Below are 14,796 nucleotides of genomic sequence, written 5' to 3' on the forward strand. Positions count from 1 at the left end.
TTCCGGTTGACTCGAGGCATTTTCCCCGGATCTTTCACTTGGCTCGTTGCCTAGTTGATGCTTCGCTCAGCTCCCTTTCTAACAGATGCTGAGATTCGGCAGAGAGCTCACCCACCCCGGACTCTTGGAAGTTATCCAGAAAAGAGAAGAGACTGTGTGTGAAGAAGGAAGCCAGAACATCTGCCATGGCAGGGGCCTACCCGGGGCCGAGCGAGAGACTCCCTCTCTGGAGCTGTGCTTAGAGGGAAAACTTACGGGACTAGCGCAGAGGATGTGCAAAGAGCAACCCAGGCTAGAGTGGGACGGCGGAGCCCTGTCCTTGCCCTAAGAGAGTCTGACTGCGTGGGAAGGATTCGGATTTAATAAATAAAACTAAGTATGGTTTAAACCTCCTTTGTCTTCACCCGCATTGCAGAGCAGAAAAGCAACCAGCAGGTAACATGGCCTGACCATCCAGTGGAAAGGGCTGGATAATGTCTCAGGGCAGGATGTCCCCGCGGGCGATGGGAGCAGGTGCTGCCTCGTGGGCTGAGCGATGGGGACGAGCAGGGACCAAACTGCAGTCGAGAGCCTCCTCAAACCCAGGGCCGGCTCCAGCTTTCCTGTTGCCCCAAGCGGCAAAAAAGAAAAAAAAAAAAAAAAAAAAAAAGAAAGAAGACGAGCGGTGGCGTTGCTCTTCGGCGGCAATTCGGCGGCAGCTCAAAGAGGAAGAGAGGGAATGAGGGACCCGCCGCCAAATTGCCGCCGAAGACCCGTACGTGCCGCCCCGATACCGGACGGAGTGCCGCCCCTTTGAATTGGCCGCCCCAAGCACCTGCTTCCTACGCTGGTGCCTGGAGCCGGCCCTACTCAAACCAGCATCCCCATCCGAGGTCTGGGGAGTCGGTGCGGTCCCCTGGAGAGCCCCCAGACCAGACTTACCCCGGTGTCGCTTCGCTGGGATGTGCATGGCCCAGGTGCCCTGGGATCACCGTTTGATGGGTGTCAATGGCTGTCAGGTCAGGGGGATCCCCTCGTCTGAACCCGGAGCTGCGCTGGGCCACATGAAGCCTCCTTTCCCATTGACGGGAGGTGGAGATCGGCGCCTGCTGCCATTGCAGAGGTTCTGCAGGGGAGCCTGGGCTCTGCAGAGAGGAGTTGCTTTCGGCCCGTCGCCCCACCTGCTGCCGGGACTGTGGGCTGCCCCTGGAAAAGTGCCCGGAGGAGTCTGATGGGCACCTGCAGTGTCACACAGCCAAACCAGCCCACGCGCTCTGCGGTGGCAGGGCCTTCCTGGCACAGGGTCCAGGCGGCGGCGCTGGGCTCCCAGTAGTACACGGTGTTCAGCCAACGGGCTGAATCCTCGCCGCCCACCACGTAGACCCTTCCCCGCCAGCAGACGGCCCCAGCAGACTCGATGGCTCGGGGAAGTGCCGGGATGGCCACCTCCTGCCTCACTTTGCCATCCTCACCCAGGAAGAAGCACGCCTGGGAGGCCTGGACGTTCCCCTCTCCCTCCTCCCCGAGGGCTTCGTCTCTGCAGCCCCCCACGACACAGATCCCGCCAGCCGTGGCGGCAGCGCCCGCGTGGCAGAGCCCCACGCCCAGCGGCACCTGAGCCCAGCTGTCCGAGCTGACGTGGTAGATGAGCAGCCCCCGGTGGGTGGCCAGGGCCCCCGCCACATGCTTCTTCCCACCTATCAGGTAGAGCTTGTTGTGGAGCGCGGCCGAGGCGAAGTAGCTGAGGGGAAAGGGCAGGCGGGAGGCGGGAGCCCATTGCTTCTGCTCCAGGTCAAAGGTCTCTGCCAAATCCAGCTTGCCAGCCGCCTCCATGCAGCCCCCCACGGCGTAGAGCCGCCGGCTGCAGACCAGGAAGCCGTGGGGGTCCAGGGGCCAGGACATGGAGGGGAGCTGTGCCCACTGCCCGGAGCAGGCGTCGTATTCGTGCAGGCTGGTTGAAAAGCAGCCGTCCGGGCTGCAGCCCCCGGCCACATACAGCTTGTGGCCCAGGGCGGCGAAACCGGGGAACTGCACTGGAACCGAGCCCAACGGCGCCCCCCACCTCTCCGTGTGGGGGTCAAAACAGTTCAGGGGAGAATCCAAGTCCTCGCCCGAGGCATGGCCCCTCCGCGCCCGCCGCCCCACGCACACAATCACCTCCTCGTACATGCCCCGCCGGAGTTCCCCGCTCTCCCGGAGCCTCCCCTCCCCAACCAGCTCCTTCAACCCCAGCCGCGCAGCCCCGGAGAGCTCTGCGATGTCTGCCTGCACCTCGGCCAGCTCCTCGGGGGTCAGCAGGGCCAGGTGGACGTGCCCCAGCAGCTGCGGGAGCAGCGGCAGGCGCTCGGCGGGGTCAGCCCTCACCCAGCGCCCCACAGCCCAGTAGACGGTCAGTTCGGAAGCCACCGCGAGGCCGTCTGAGGCGATGATGCCGATCAAGGTGCCGGGGTCCAGGCGCAGGAAGGCGTCGTCCTCGCAGAGGGACCTGAAGTGCAGGCTGACGTAGCGCCCGGCCGCGCGGAGCAGAGCCGGGTGCCGGTGGGCGTGAGCCAGCGCGTAGAGCCTGAGGCAGGTCTCCAGGGAAATGCTCTCCACGAGGAACCTGGCAGGGAGAGCCAAGGGGACACAGGCGCTGACTCCGTGGGGGGTCAAGGGCTGGAGCACCCATGGGGGAAAAAATGAGTGGGTGCTCAGTGCTCACTAGCCACCTGGCTGCCGATCAGATGTTTGGCAGAGGGTGGGAGGTCCTGGGAGGTGGGGGCGGAGCAGGGGCAGGAAGAAGGAGGGCGAGGGCGGGCCCTTGGGGAAGTGGAGGGGTGGGGACTGGGCCTCAGGATGGAGCAGGTATGGAGCACCCACCCGGATAGAAGAAAGTCGGCGTCTGGGCAAGGGGAGCCCCGGACAGAGCCCAGCTCTCGCTCGAGTTAGCATTTTCCTTAACCTGGCCAAGTTGCTCAGCAGATCTGCAATGCAGTGAGGGCCCTTCCATCGGCCTGGGCTCTCAGAAGCCCGTACCGGGGTCCATCTCTCGCTCTCTACGCCAGAAACACGGCATGCTCGCAGAACGCTACGGGTGCAAAGTCAAGCACTCCCAAGTTAGGAAATGCCAGAATTCGGGGGGCCCATGAAACCTCAATTCAACCTCCTTGCGCATGAGCGTCAGGAGAGTCACTAATTACTCCCTGGGGCAGGTACAAACTGAGATTTTCAGTCTTAGAACGTGCCCAGATGTGGGCAGATTTCCAAAAGGAGCCCAGGCGAGCTCCCTGTAAAACTGCAAGTCCCTGCTCCAGGCAGGCATTAGAACTTCCCAATGGTTTGAGAGTTTTAAACAGATCTCATCCCAAGGCAGATGGCTGGCCTGGGACATCTCAGCCCAAAGAGTTAAAGACTGGTGAAGTTATAAAGAGCTGAAAACAAGGGGCTTATAATGGGAAGTGCTGGGGGACCATAACTCCAGGGGGTGCTCCCATCTCTGCCTGTAGAACCAGGGCACTCTGGGGATGTTTGGACAAGACCCAGTGCTGCGAGTCTGTGCTGAGACACGGGGGCTCTTGTTCATTTTGACATTCCCTTTTTATTCACAGACCACAAGAGCGGCCAGAATGGGTCAGACCAATGGTCCATCTAGCCCAGTATCCTGTCTCTGACAGTGGCCTGTGCCAGGTGTCCCAGAGGAAATGAACAGAACAGGGCAATTATCGAGTGATCCATCCCATCGTCCAGTCCTAGGTCCTATCAGTCAGAGGTTTAGAGACACCCAGAGTTTGAGGTTGTGCCCCGGGCCATCTTGGCTAACAGCCATCAATGGCCCTATCCCCCATGAACTTATCTCATGCTTTTTTGAGCCCAGTTATGCTTTTGGCCCTCACAACATCCCCTGGCAGTGAGTTCCACAGGTTGGCTGCAGAAGGACGTCCTTGTGTTTGTTTTAAACCTGCTGCATCTGCCCCTGCACTGCAAGATACCTCCCCCTCCCTGGCTGCCTGAGCCCACTCCTAGGTGTAACAACAGGGTGAGTCTCCACGGGGGCAGGCTGTGGGGTGCACACACCTGTCCCATTCAGAGCTGGGATGAGCCCCCCGCCTCTTTCCCCAGCAGCCAGCAAAGCGCTGCTGATGAGAGGGCTCCGCCGAGGGAGCTGGAGGTTGATGGCCGGGGTTTCCCAGGTGACGGGCCTGATTCTCAGAGGGCGCGTACCGAGCCAGGCCCCTCTGAGGTGTGTCGGGTAGGATCCCAGAATCGCTAGTTGCTTTGGGTCCCGTCGGTCCCATTTCCAGCTCCTCAAGGCCCCCGGCTGTGCGGCCACAGAGACCCTTCGTGCTGATGAGGCAGGCCTGGCTCTGGTGTGTTTCGTAGCAGCCAGGGAATACATCCAGCCCCTCGCCATAGTTCCCCCCACCCCACCCTCTGTCACCGCAGGTCCTGGGTCACCTGCCAACCGTCTCCAGGAGTGGGGGGATCTGGAGCCTGCTGGCCGTCACGAACAGCTCCTGGGCGCGCTCGGCCGTCAGCGCCAGCTCCTCCGTGTACACATAGCGCAGGATGCTCTGGAGGATGGAGGGCGACACATCCTGCAGCTGAACCTCCCCACCCTGGGACTCCGCAGAGGCCATCCGGTCCCGTAAGTAAGGGCTGACCGAGCCCAACACCAGCCTGCAGGGAGAGAGGTGAGGGCTACTCGACCGGCTCCGGGCGTGGCACCATCCACAGCCTCCGTGTGCTGGTCACCGCACATGCCGGCGAGCATGGTGTCCCCCGGAGAGCCTGCAATCCCACCGGGGCAGCCAGGGTGTGGCTGGGGGGCGGGGATAAAGGGCCATCTAGTGCATAGTGTGATGGGTTCAAATCATCTCACAAAAATACACGAACATCCCCTTACCTCCCAAGCCACAGCGCCTTGATCAGTGCTGTGATCCCGATGCACTCCGGGCCCTGGCGGCACCAGGAGGGCCCTATGGAGTCATTCTGGGAGTGGCATCCCGTACAGCGGGTCGGGACCAGTCTCAGCTAATGTCATTGTTTGGATGGGAGACGGTCAAAGGAAAGCCCGGGGGCTATGGAGAGGGGGCGGCTCTCCCCTCGCCGTCCGCCGTACCGCAAACAACCAGGTTCTCTCGGGAGACGTCCAAGGCCCTGACCGGGTGTGGGCTCCACAGGCACCAGCTTCGCTCTCTGACCCCAGTGCAGTTTGTGGCACGGGCAGATGAGGGGAAATGCTCCACATTTTCCCTTGTAAATGGGGCAGATCTCACCAGCAAAGAGCCAGAATTCCTGGGGCCCCACAGGGCCAGCATGGCAGGTACCTTTCAGAAGCAAAATTTTGCTTTAAAAGCTGCCTTGCACAGATATCACAGATCCCACGGGTCAGAGGGAACATTTTAGCCAAAGACACAGAGACAATCTGCTGTGGCAGGGCCGAGTGCTTGGCACCTGCCAGCTGCTGCCCTCCACCCCAGAGGTGGCTGCATTTCAGCTCTGGGTAAAACAATCCCTGCAGAACCCTTGGGCCCCGCCCCCGTGCTGCTCTGGGCTCTCTGCACCAGGGCAGGGGCAGTGTCACCTTCCCAGGCAAAGAGCCCCTGCTGCCCCAGAGCTGCCCCGGGGTGCCTGGCTCTCCTGCCCAGCTCCTTCTAGCAAGGGGGAGCGCGGAGCAGAAACCCACCTGTGAGAGGGGAAGCGCCGTCCTGCAGCCACCAAGGCAACATCGCAGAGCTGCTGGGCCTGGTACAGCTCCTGGAAACCTGCAGGGATGGGGGGGGGACAGAGCCCAGGCTCCTGTTAGACCTGGGGGGGCAGCAGGGAGACAGCGCCATCAAGAGGAGTTTAATGGGGTGGGGGCGTTGTCTCAGGGAGAGGGATGGATGGTGCCATCACCGCCCCAGAGGAGCCAGGGGTGGTCGTTCCCGTCCAAAGGGCCATGTGTGTGTGTGTGACGAGTTTGGAAGGCCAGGTCAGGAGAGGGTCACGTGGCTCATGCCGGTCCTCTCCTGTCTGTAGCAGAGCCCTCCAGACTCCAGGGCCACCAGCCTGGGTCCAGGGGGGAAACAACCCCTGGAAATGCTGTTCCCCTCCCAGTCGCTCCCGGGGCGCTGGCTGCGGCTCCAGCCTCTCCCCTGCCATGAAGGAGCCCACAGGGTACGGCTGCAACACTCCAGAGCAGGGACCCATCCCCATTCCCATTGCCCTGGACAGCAGCCGACCTACCCTGCCGCATGCAGCGTCCCAGGGACACAGGCATCGCTCTGGGGTCGGCCTCGGGCCCAGCCATCGGGAATCCAGGATCCCAGCCACGGAACCAGGCTCCAGAGTTTCCAGGAACAAGATCAGCCTCGGGGGGGATCCGCCGAATCGGGGCCAGTCCTGCAGGAGAGTCCAGTCACCCTACCTGGCCCCAAGCTCCTTTGACACCCCCTGAAGGCAGGTGAACACGGCAGCAGGTGCCCTCAATACCCCCCTTCCTTCCTCGGTCCCATCAACTTGCTCCCTGCGCCCACCCATGGGCTCAGCCCCCGCCTCTCCCTGGGGATCCCGCACAGTAACGGGCAGCTCCTTGGATTCAGGACCAGACGTCAACTCACATAGCAACCGGCCTGGGCCTGGGCCTTGCTCAGGTCAATCCCCGGCTCCACAACACTGTCGCCCAGTAGCCGCCCAGACCCCTTCGGGCGCAGACCCCGCACCCTCACTCGGGTGTTGGTGAGGGGCAGTGCCCGAGCAGAGTCAGGCGCTCTGGGTTTGCCCATGGGGCACTGGCGTCTGTGCCCACATTGCCCCTCGGGGCCACTCGAGTAATTGATTCTGGAGGTTGGGGGGAATTTGCCGGGCACCCGCCGCCTGGTCCCTTTGCACCCACACTTGCGCCGTCCCTGCTCGCTGGCACGAGGGCGTTGGGTGCCTGGACTGAATTCGCTCTGCGACGCTCCACCCCCATCCTGGGGCAGGCGGGCGGCGTGGACCCATATGCGGCCCTGGCGGAAGGCCCAGCGACCCAGTCGGTGGCAGGGATATTCCCAAAGCGGGTGCCTCTGCACCCCGTCTGGGCCCCTGGGTGAGGGGTGCTAGTCCTGACCCCAGCCCTCGCCCCCTTACCCAGCCCCTGCAGTCCCCTGTCTCTGCTGGGCCCCCCGCACCACCTCCCTCTAGCGCAGGAGGGGACGTAACTGCCCATCGCAGGCAGGTTCCAACTGCCCCCAATGGAGCCCCCAGCCTCACGCTGCCTGGGCAGCTCTTAAAGCACCAGGACCTCCCCCCTGACCCCCCACTAAATTCACCAGGCACTGCCCCACCAGGCATCTGCCCTACACAGCCTGGACAGACACGGCAGAGAGAAGGGGGGAGCATGGTCACCCCCTTTCCTCAGAGCCCTCAGTGAAAGGGCTTGGGGGCCCTGAGGAGGGGATGCTGCAGGGTGGGGTGGCCCCAGCGCCCTGCAACTCTACACACCTGCTGCTCCCCCCAGGGGTGCTTTTAATTCATGTTATCCCCCAGACATGGGTCCATAGCCACACGCCAGCCACTGGGTCGGAGCAGTCGGGGGCGGGGCAATGCAGGTGGCTCCAGCCCAGCAGATGCCCTGCCCCTGAGAAGAAGAAGAGCAAGAAGGGTGTGGCAGAGGGGGGAAAAAGGGGGGAGATGCCTCCCCTACCATGCCCAGTGCAGGGGAGTGAGGGGAGATGACCAACACCTATAGCAGGCCCAGCCGGGGTGGGGGAGGGGTAGTGAGGGGAGCTGACCCCCACCCATAACAGGCCTAAATGATATCAAGTTAGTTTGACAGGCTCTATTTTCCATATCCCCTACTGATTGGCACTGATTATCTCACCCTCCTTTAGTTCTTCATCAACCAAGTCCTGCATCAGCTGCTCCACTATCTTGCTCGGGATCAATGTCAGGCTGACAGGCCTATAATTACCCAGGTCACCCCATTTGCCCTTTCTAAATATTGGCACAAGATTCACTTTCTTCCAATCTGCTGGAACTTCCCCCGTGCTCCAAGACTCACTGCAAATCCCCATTACTGGTCCAGGGAGATCCTCAGCCAGCTCTTTTAAAACTCTTGGATGAAAGTTATCTGGACTTTTTGATTTAAAAATGCCTACTTCTAGTAGCTGCTGCTTTAACACCCTCCAGAGATACGAGTGGAATGATGAGACGGTATCATCTGTTTTCCCCGCAATACAGAACAGAAACATTGATTGAACATGGGGTCTGCCTCTTCTGCATTCTTATTGATATTTCTACCAAATATTCCCCACCTCTCGCCCCTGTCTCACCATCTCACCACTCCCTGCTCTCCTACCCCCAAGTGGCTCAGTCCAGGGATCGCAGCCACCTGGGCTAAAAACTCACTTGGTTTTACTAAACAAGAGCAGAGAATCCCAATCCCACATAATTACAAAGCTGTTTGCTTCGTCAATATCTAGGTACAAAACTTCAAAGTGCAGTTCTGATTTTAGACGTTTGTTGGCAGGAGACACATGTTGCACCATCTGTGTGGGAATTAAATATTATAAATAAAATCCTGCCTTCTAGGTTGGTTTTTTTTTTAGGTCCACAGCATCACCAGAACCTTGAACAGCACTGCATGATAATTATAGAACAAATATGGTTGAAACTCCACCGTTAATAGCATGTTTTCATGAGAAGGTTAAGAGGCGACTTAAGTACGTGGGGAGAGAAATTCTGACAGTCGAAGACGGTTTAATCTGCAAGACAAAGATATAAGGAGATCCAATGGCTGGAAGCAAAAGCAAAACGAATTCTGATTAGGAATAAAGCCCTTTTTTAAAGCCAAAGTAATTAACCACCAGAACAACTTTCCAAGGGGCGTAATTGATTCTCCATCACTTGCAATGTTAAAGTCAGTGTTGGGCTCCACTTCAACCTGAAGTTAAGGACTTGGTACAGGAATAAAGGAATACAGACTGCCTTGCAGTAGGTCAGATTAGATGGCCATATGCTCCCTTTCGGTGTTCGAATCTATGAAAAATACTATGAAAATCAGCTGTCGCGAGACTCACAGAACCACTGAGGGTGGCAGCGTGACACCCCCAGCAGTCATGGAGAGGGCTGGGTTGGGACTAGCCCCCTGCCCCAGAGGCAGATCGCCCCAAGAGAGCTGTGAAGCCAGGCACCAGCATTTTTAGCAGCCAGAGGTTACCATTGGCGACGTCTGGGTCAGACCGGCCCTGTCCGACTGATCTCGGCCCCAGACCCCAGCTTTGAGTTCCGCGTCATGAGGAGGCCTGGATTTGCTACCTTAACACCGGAGCTGCTGCAGCCACAGCTGTGCAGGGACAGGCCTCTCCCGGACAAGGGCCAGTCTCACCCAGTCGGGTTTGTAACAAGGGTTGTTCGCACACGTCCCATTAACGCCAGTGTCACAACTGCCCCCCCGGCCAAGGGTTCAGCCTGGGAGCGGAGTCAGGCCTGTGGCAGCTGTGGAGGCCCCTGCTGGGGGCGCTATAATCAGGATTTACCTGGGATTACTCTAACAAAAACTCCCTCCAGCCAGCTCCTGCCAACCTGACCCTCCTTTGGAGTCAGCCCAGCAGGGAGGGCTTGATCCTGCCACAGCAGGGGAGGGGCCTTATATAGCAGTGTTAGGAGGTGGAGTTGGGAGGAAAGGGGAGGAGTCACAGGAGGGGGCGGAGCTATAGCAGGTTCATGATGGGACCTGGCTGGGGGGAGCTTGGACCCAAGATACAGCAGTGGGCGGCGGCCAGGCGTCAGGCTTTGCAGACTCATCATGTCACTCGCACTCGGGCCCCATGTAATAAGGTCTCTCTGCAGCCCCGAGAGCGAGGAGCCTCTTTTCTTGTAACTGGAAGCAGAGATGCTGGAGCGTCTGAGCATGGGAGGCAGGGCACCGCGCAGGGCAGCTCTGGCCCCAGGCCACGTGTCCCATCCCCGCCGGAGGGCCGCTGTCACAGTGGCTGCCTCACCAGCCCAACCCGAAATGTGCCAGGAACATCCCTGCCCCTTCACGGACACACATGGCCCCCTGCTCACCCAACTGCAGCCTCTGTGCTCTGAGCTCCCCCAGCAAGAGCCTCTCCCTTGGGTGACGCTACCCATTGCTTTCCAGCTCCACCTCTTCACTCTCCTTTATAAGTGCAGAGTGGGCCCCTTCCTCCCCTACTAGGGGAGTCTGTCTGTCTGTCCTGGTTGGGAAGCTGCAAGGGCAGAGCCTGTATCCAAAGGAGAACAGCTCACAAGTAGGAGTTGGCCCAGGGTGCACCAGAGATTTCCCCCAGCCCTGCCAAAATGGCCTCTCTGCCAGATGGTCTGTCTACATGATGTGATGGGTGTATTTGCATCGAGACATCAACTGCAGCTTCTGGTCAACACAATCGGGCTCCAAGCTGTGTGGTGGGGGGCAGGGTAGTACTGGTCTCTCCCCTTGCCGCTGCCTGCTCTGACTTGTGGTCAGGGAACCAGGGAGATGGGAGCCAGGAAGGGGACCTGCTCAGCAGCTACCCCCATAGCTAACAGAACCAGGGGAAGGAACCAGTAGGAAAGGGATAGAGAAGACCGTAAATATCATAATGCCAGGGCTGGCAGGTTTGTATAATTTTGGGGGGTGCCCAGAATGGGTCCAAGTCCTGCCTCCCCCACACCTGCCTAAGGCTCTGGGAGGGAGTTTGGGGGGAGGGAGGGATGCGGGCTCTGGGAGGGAGTTTGGGGGAGGGAGGGGTGCGGGCTCTGGGAGGGAGTTTGGGGAGAGGGAGGGGTGCGGGCTCTGGGAGGGAGTTTGGGGGAGGGAGGGGTGCGGGCTCTGGGAGGGAGTTTGGGGGAGGGAGGGGTGCGGGCTCTGGGAGGGACTTTGGGGGAGGGAGGGATGCGGGCTCTGGGAGGGAGTTTTGGGGGAGGGAGGGATGCGGGCTCTGGGAGGGAGTTTGGGGAGAGGGAGGGATGCGGGCTCTGGGAGGGAGTTTGGGGGAGGGAGGGATGCGGGCTCTGGGAGGGACTTTGGGGGAGGGAGGGGTGCGGGCTCTGGGAGGGAGTTTGGGTGAGGGAGGGATGCAGGCTCTGGGAGGGAGTTTGGGGGAGGGAGGGGTGCGGGCTCTGGGAGGGAGTTTGGGTGAGGGAGGGATGCGGGCTCTGGGAGGGAGTTTGGGGGGAGGGAGAGGTGCGGGCTCTGGGAGGGAGTTTGGGGGGAGGGAGGGATGCGGGCTCTGGGAGGGAGTTTTGGGGGAGGGAGGGATGCGGGCTCTGGGAGGGACTTTGGGGGAGGGAGGGATGCGGGCTCTGGGAGGGACTTTGGGGGAGGGAGGGGTGCGGGCTCTGGGAGGGAGTTTGGGTGAGGGAGGGATGCAGGCTCTGGGAGGGAGTTTGGGGGAGGGAGGGGTGCGGGCTCTGGGAGGGAGTTTGGGTGAGGGAGGGATGCGGGCTCTGGGAGGGAGTTTGGGGGGAGGGAGGGGTGCGGGCTCTGGGAGGGAGTTTGGGGGGAGGGAGGGATGCGGGCTCTGGGAGGGAGTTTGGGGGAGGGAGAGGTGCGGGCTCTGGGAGGGACTTTGGGTGCTGGGTGTATTTGCATAGAGACATCAACTGCAGCCTGATATTACATTGTTTTAATGTCATTTAGATGGAATGTGAGGTTGTGACTTTCTGCTTCGTAGCTAATCGCTGCTGCTCTTGAAATCTGGCTGCAGACAAAGGCCTTAGGCTTAAGGCCTTACAATATGGCTACAGGGAAAGGCCTTATCCTTCTAAGCTTTCTATTGATTTTCTTACATGATACCTTTTAGATACAGGTTATGACATTAAGTTGGGGTACACTGAACGGGTCAGGCCAGTTGAAACTCACTAGCCAATAGCAGTGAGCCTCTTGCAATAGGATGCGGCTAGGGTCACAGGAGGACGCCATTTTGTTTGTGCATTCAGGGGCCGGACAGAATTGTCCTGTGGGCATGACCAGTCCTGGAGCGTGCAATGCATGCCTTGCACATGACAGCATCCCTGTTGTAGTTGCGGGCTCCTACACAGCTGGGGACACTGACAGGTTTGGGTGTGTGGCAGCGTGCAGAACCCAAAAGCACATCCTCCTCCCCTCTCCAAAGGCCACCTGTAGCTATTGCGGCTCCCGACGTGGCAGAGAGCTCGCCGCGCTCCAGCGACACTCGCGGCCAGCACTGAGACGTCGTTCTAGAGACAGTCCCTTCCTGTAGAGAATATCTGCCCTTCCTACCATGGGCCTGTTCCCTAGGCGCCAGAGGCCGCATTTGAAATGGAGATACAGCCCATCGCATCCGCCAAAGATAAACCTATCCCCGTTTGATAGTGGCTTTATCGCCTCTAGACCCTTTAATTAAAGGATCCAGGTTTGGTCTCCCGCTTCCAACCTCCCTGTCTGTTTCCATTCTCCCTCCCCCTGTTTGAAAGGACAAGAGTTACTGCATCAAATCCTCTCTGGTGTAACTGCTGTGAATCCCCAGAGGTGAACTTGGCCCAGTATTCCCTGGTGGATAGCTTTGCTCCCCCATATCAGTGTAATTCTCTCTCTTGAAATGATTCCCGATAGAATCTGCCAGCTGCTCCCTGCTGGACTTTGTAGCTATTGGCCCAAGGCAATGTCTGCTCCCAAGTGCTGGTGAGGATTCTGCTGCCCTGAGATACTAATGTCCTTCCTCGTAATGGTCAGAAATAAGGGTCTGGCAGGACCTGCTGCTGCTGCAAGGATGAAGCTGAATAAAGAACATTAGCAAACAAATCTAATGGCGGTGTCTTTATTTAAATCACAGCATTTCGGTAACAGGAGTTGGAGCCCTGAAGGACCTGCTTCCTCTGTGTGCATGAATCACAAGCGCTGAGGTACAACCGCATCTGCTCCAACCCCTCAGACAGAGACCAACACCTACAAGATCTTCACCAAGCATTCTCAAAACTACGATACCCACACAAGGAAATAAAGAAACAAATCAACAGAGCCAGACATGTACCCAGAAGCCTCCTGCTACAAGACAGGCCCAAAAAAGAAACCAACAGAACTCCACTGGCCATCACCTACAGTTCTCAGCTTAAACCTCTCCAATGCATCATCAGTGATCTACAACCCATCCTGGACAATGATCCCTCACTTTCACAGACCTTGGGAGGCAGGCCAGTCCTCGCCCACAGACAATCCGCCAACCTTAAGCATATTCTCACCAGCAACCACGCACAGATTCAGACTAACACGGCTACCCCTCTGATAAAGGACTGAACTGGTCATAGAGGCCAAAACCGCTTTCCTGGACAATGATCCCTCACTTTCACAGACCTTGGGAGGCAGGCCAGTCCTCGCCCACAGACAACCTGCCAACCTTAAGCATATTCTCACCAACAACCACACACCGCACCATAACAACTCTAACTCAGGAACCAACCCATGCAACAAACCTCGATGCCAACTCTGCCCACATATCTACACCAGCAACACCATCACTGGACCTAACCAGATCAGCTACAACATCACCGGCTCATTCACCAGCACGTCCACCAATGTGATATATGCCATCATATGCCAGCAATGCCCCTCTGCTATGTACATTGGCCAAACTGGACAGTCACTACGCAAGAGGATAAATGGACACAAGTCAGATATCAGGAATGGCAATACACAAAAACCTGTAGAAGAACAATTCAACCTCCCTGGCCACACAATAGCAGATGTAAAGGTAGCCATCTTACAGCAAAAAAACTTCAGGACCAGACTCCAAAGAGAAACTGCGGAGCTCCAGTTCATTTGCAAATTTGACACCATCAGATCAGGATTAAACGAAGACTGTGAATGGCTAGCCAACTACAGAAGCAGTTTCTCCTCCCTTGGTGTTCACACCTCAACTGCTAGCAGAGCACCTCACCCTCCCTGATTGAACTAACCTCGTTATCTCCACACTGATATATACCTGCCTCTGGATATTTCCATTACTTGCATCTGAAGAAGTGAGGTTCTTACCCACAAAAGCTTATGCTCCCAATACTTCTGTTAATCTTAAAGGTGCCACAGGACCCTCTGTTGCTTTTAACAGATTCAGACTAACACGGCTACCCCTCTGATAAAGGACTGAACTGGTCATAGAGGCTAAAATCTCTTTCCTGGCCTCCGCTGCATGCCCTGCGGGCTGGCTCCGTGGGAAGACGGGGTCCACCAAGCAACAGCACACCCCACAGCGCCTCGGAAGTGGGCCACACCAACAGAGGCCCTGGGAAGAGACATGGCCGGTGCTGCCTACTCAGGGCTGGCCAGCGACTTCATGGAGCACAAGGTCTGGGGGGGGGGGGGGGGTAGGAGAATTGGGTGCATGGGGGAAGTTGGGGTGTATAGGAGAGCTGGGGGTGGGTGCAGGGTACTGGACCTGGCAAAGGTGTAGAGGGGAGAGCTGGGGAGGGGGTGTGTGGTCTTGGGGCTGCTGGAGCTTTTGGGGATGCTTTTGGGGGGGAGGGGCAATGTGGTGGGGGCGTTTCTGGGGTGCTGTGGGGGAGGGGCAATGTGGTGGGGGCGTTTCTGGGGTGCTGTGGGGGAGGGGCAATGTGGTGGGGGCGTTTCTGGGGTGCTGTGGGGGAGGGGCAATGTGGTGGGGGCGTTTCTGGGGTGCTGTGGGGGAGGGGCAATGCAGGAGGAGGGACTAGGGGTTTGTCAGGTGCAAGGGGGAGGGGCAGGGGGCCCCTTGTCCCGCCGAAGCCCCCCCGAGCCTGGCGGACCCACTCCCCTACGGAGAGTGCGTCTGGCCCTTTAAGAGCCGGCGCAGAGGCCGGGCTAAGCCCCGCCCCGGCTGAGCCTGACTGGCAGCCGGTCGCTCCAATCGGGAGCTGGGATCCGAGCAACGCGTG

At 58.9% G+C, this 14,796-nt stretch overlaps 1 protein-coding gene across 1 annotated transcript; it reads right to left on the reverse strand.

Moving 5' to 3' along the window:
* Positions 1 to 478: 478 nt before the first annotated feature.
* On the reverse strand, positions 479 to 6,250 carry LOC128826370 (kelch-like protein 5). Its single transcript, XM_054009618.1, has 5 exons — positions 6,187 to 6,250; positions 5,645 to 5,723; positions 4,414 to 4,635; positions 1,161 to 2,581; positions 479 to 528 (listed from the first exon to the last, which is right to left on the reverse strand). The coding sequence occupies exons 1-5, from the start codon at positions 6,248 to 6,250 to the stop codon at positions 479 to 481; spliced, it is 1,836 nt and encodes a 611-aa protein (XP_053865593.1).
* Between the last annotated feature and the right edge of the window lie 8,546 nt (positions 6,251 to 14,796).

This window comes from Malaclemys terrapin, chromosome 20 (assembly GCF_027887155.1).
Source record: "Malaclemys terrapin pileata isolate rMalTer1 chromosome 20, rMalTer1.hap1, whole genome shotgun sequence".
Classification (NCBI taxonomy): domain Eukaryota; kingdom Metazoa; phylum Chordata; order Testudines; family Emydidae; genus Malaclemys; species Malaclemys terrapin.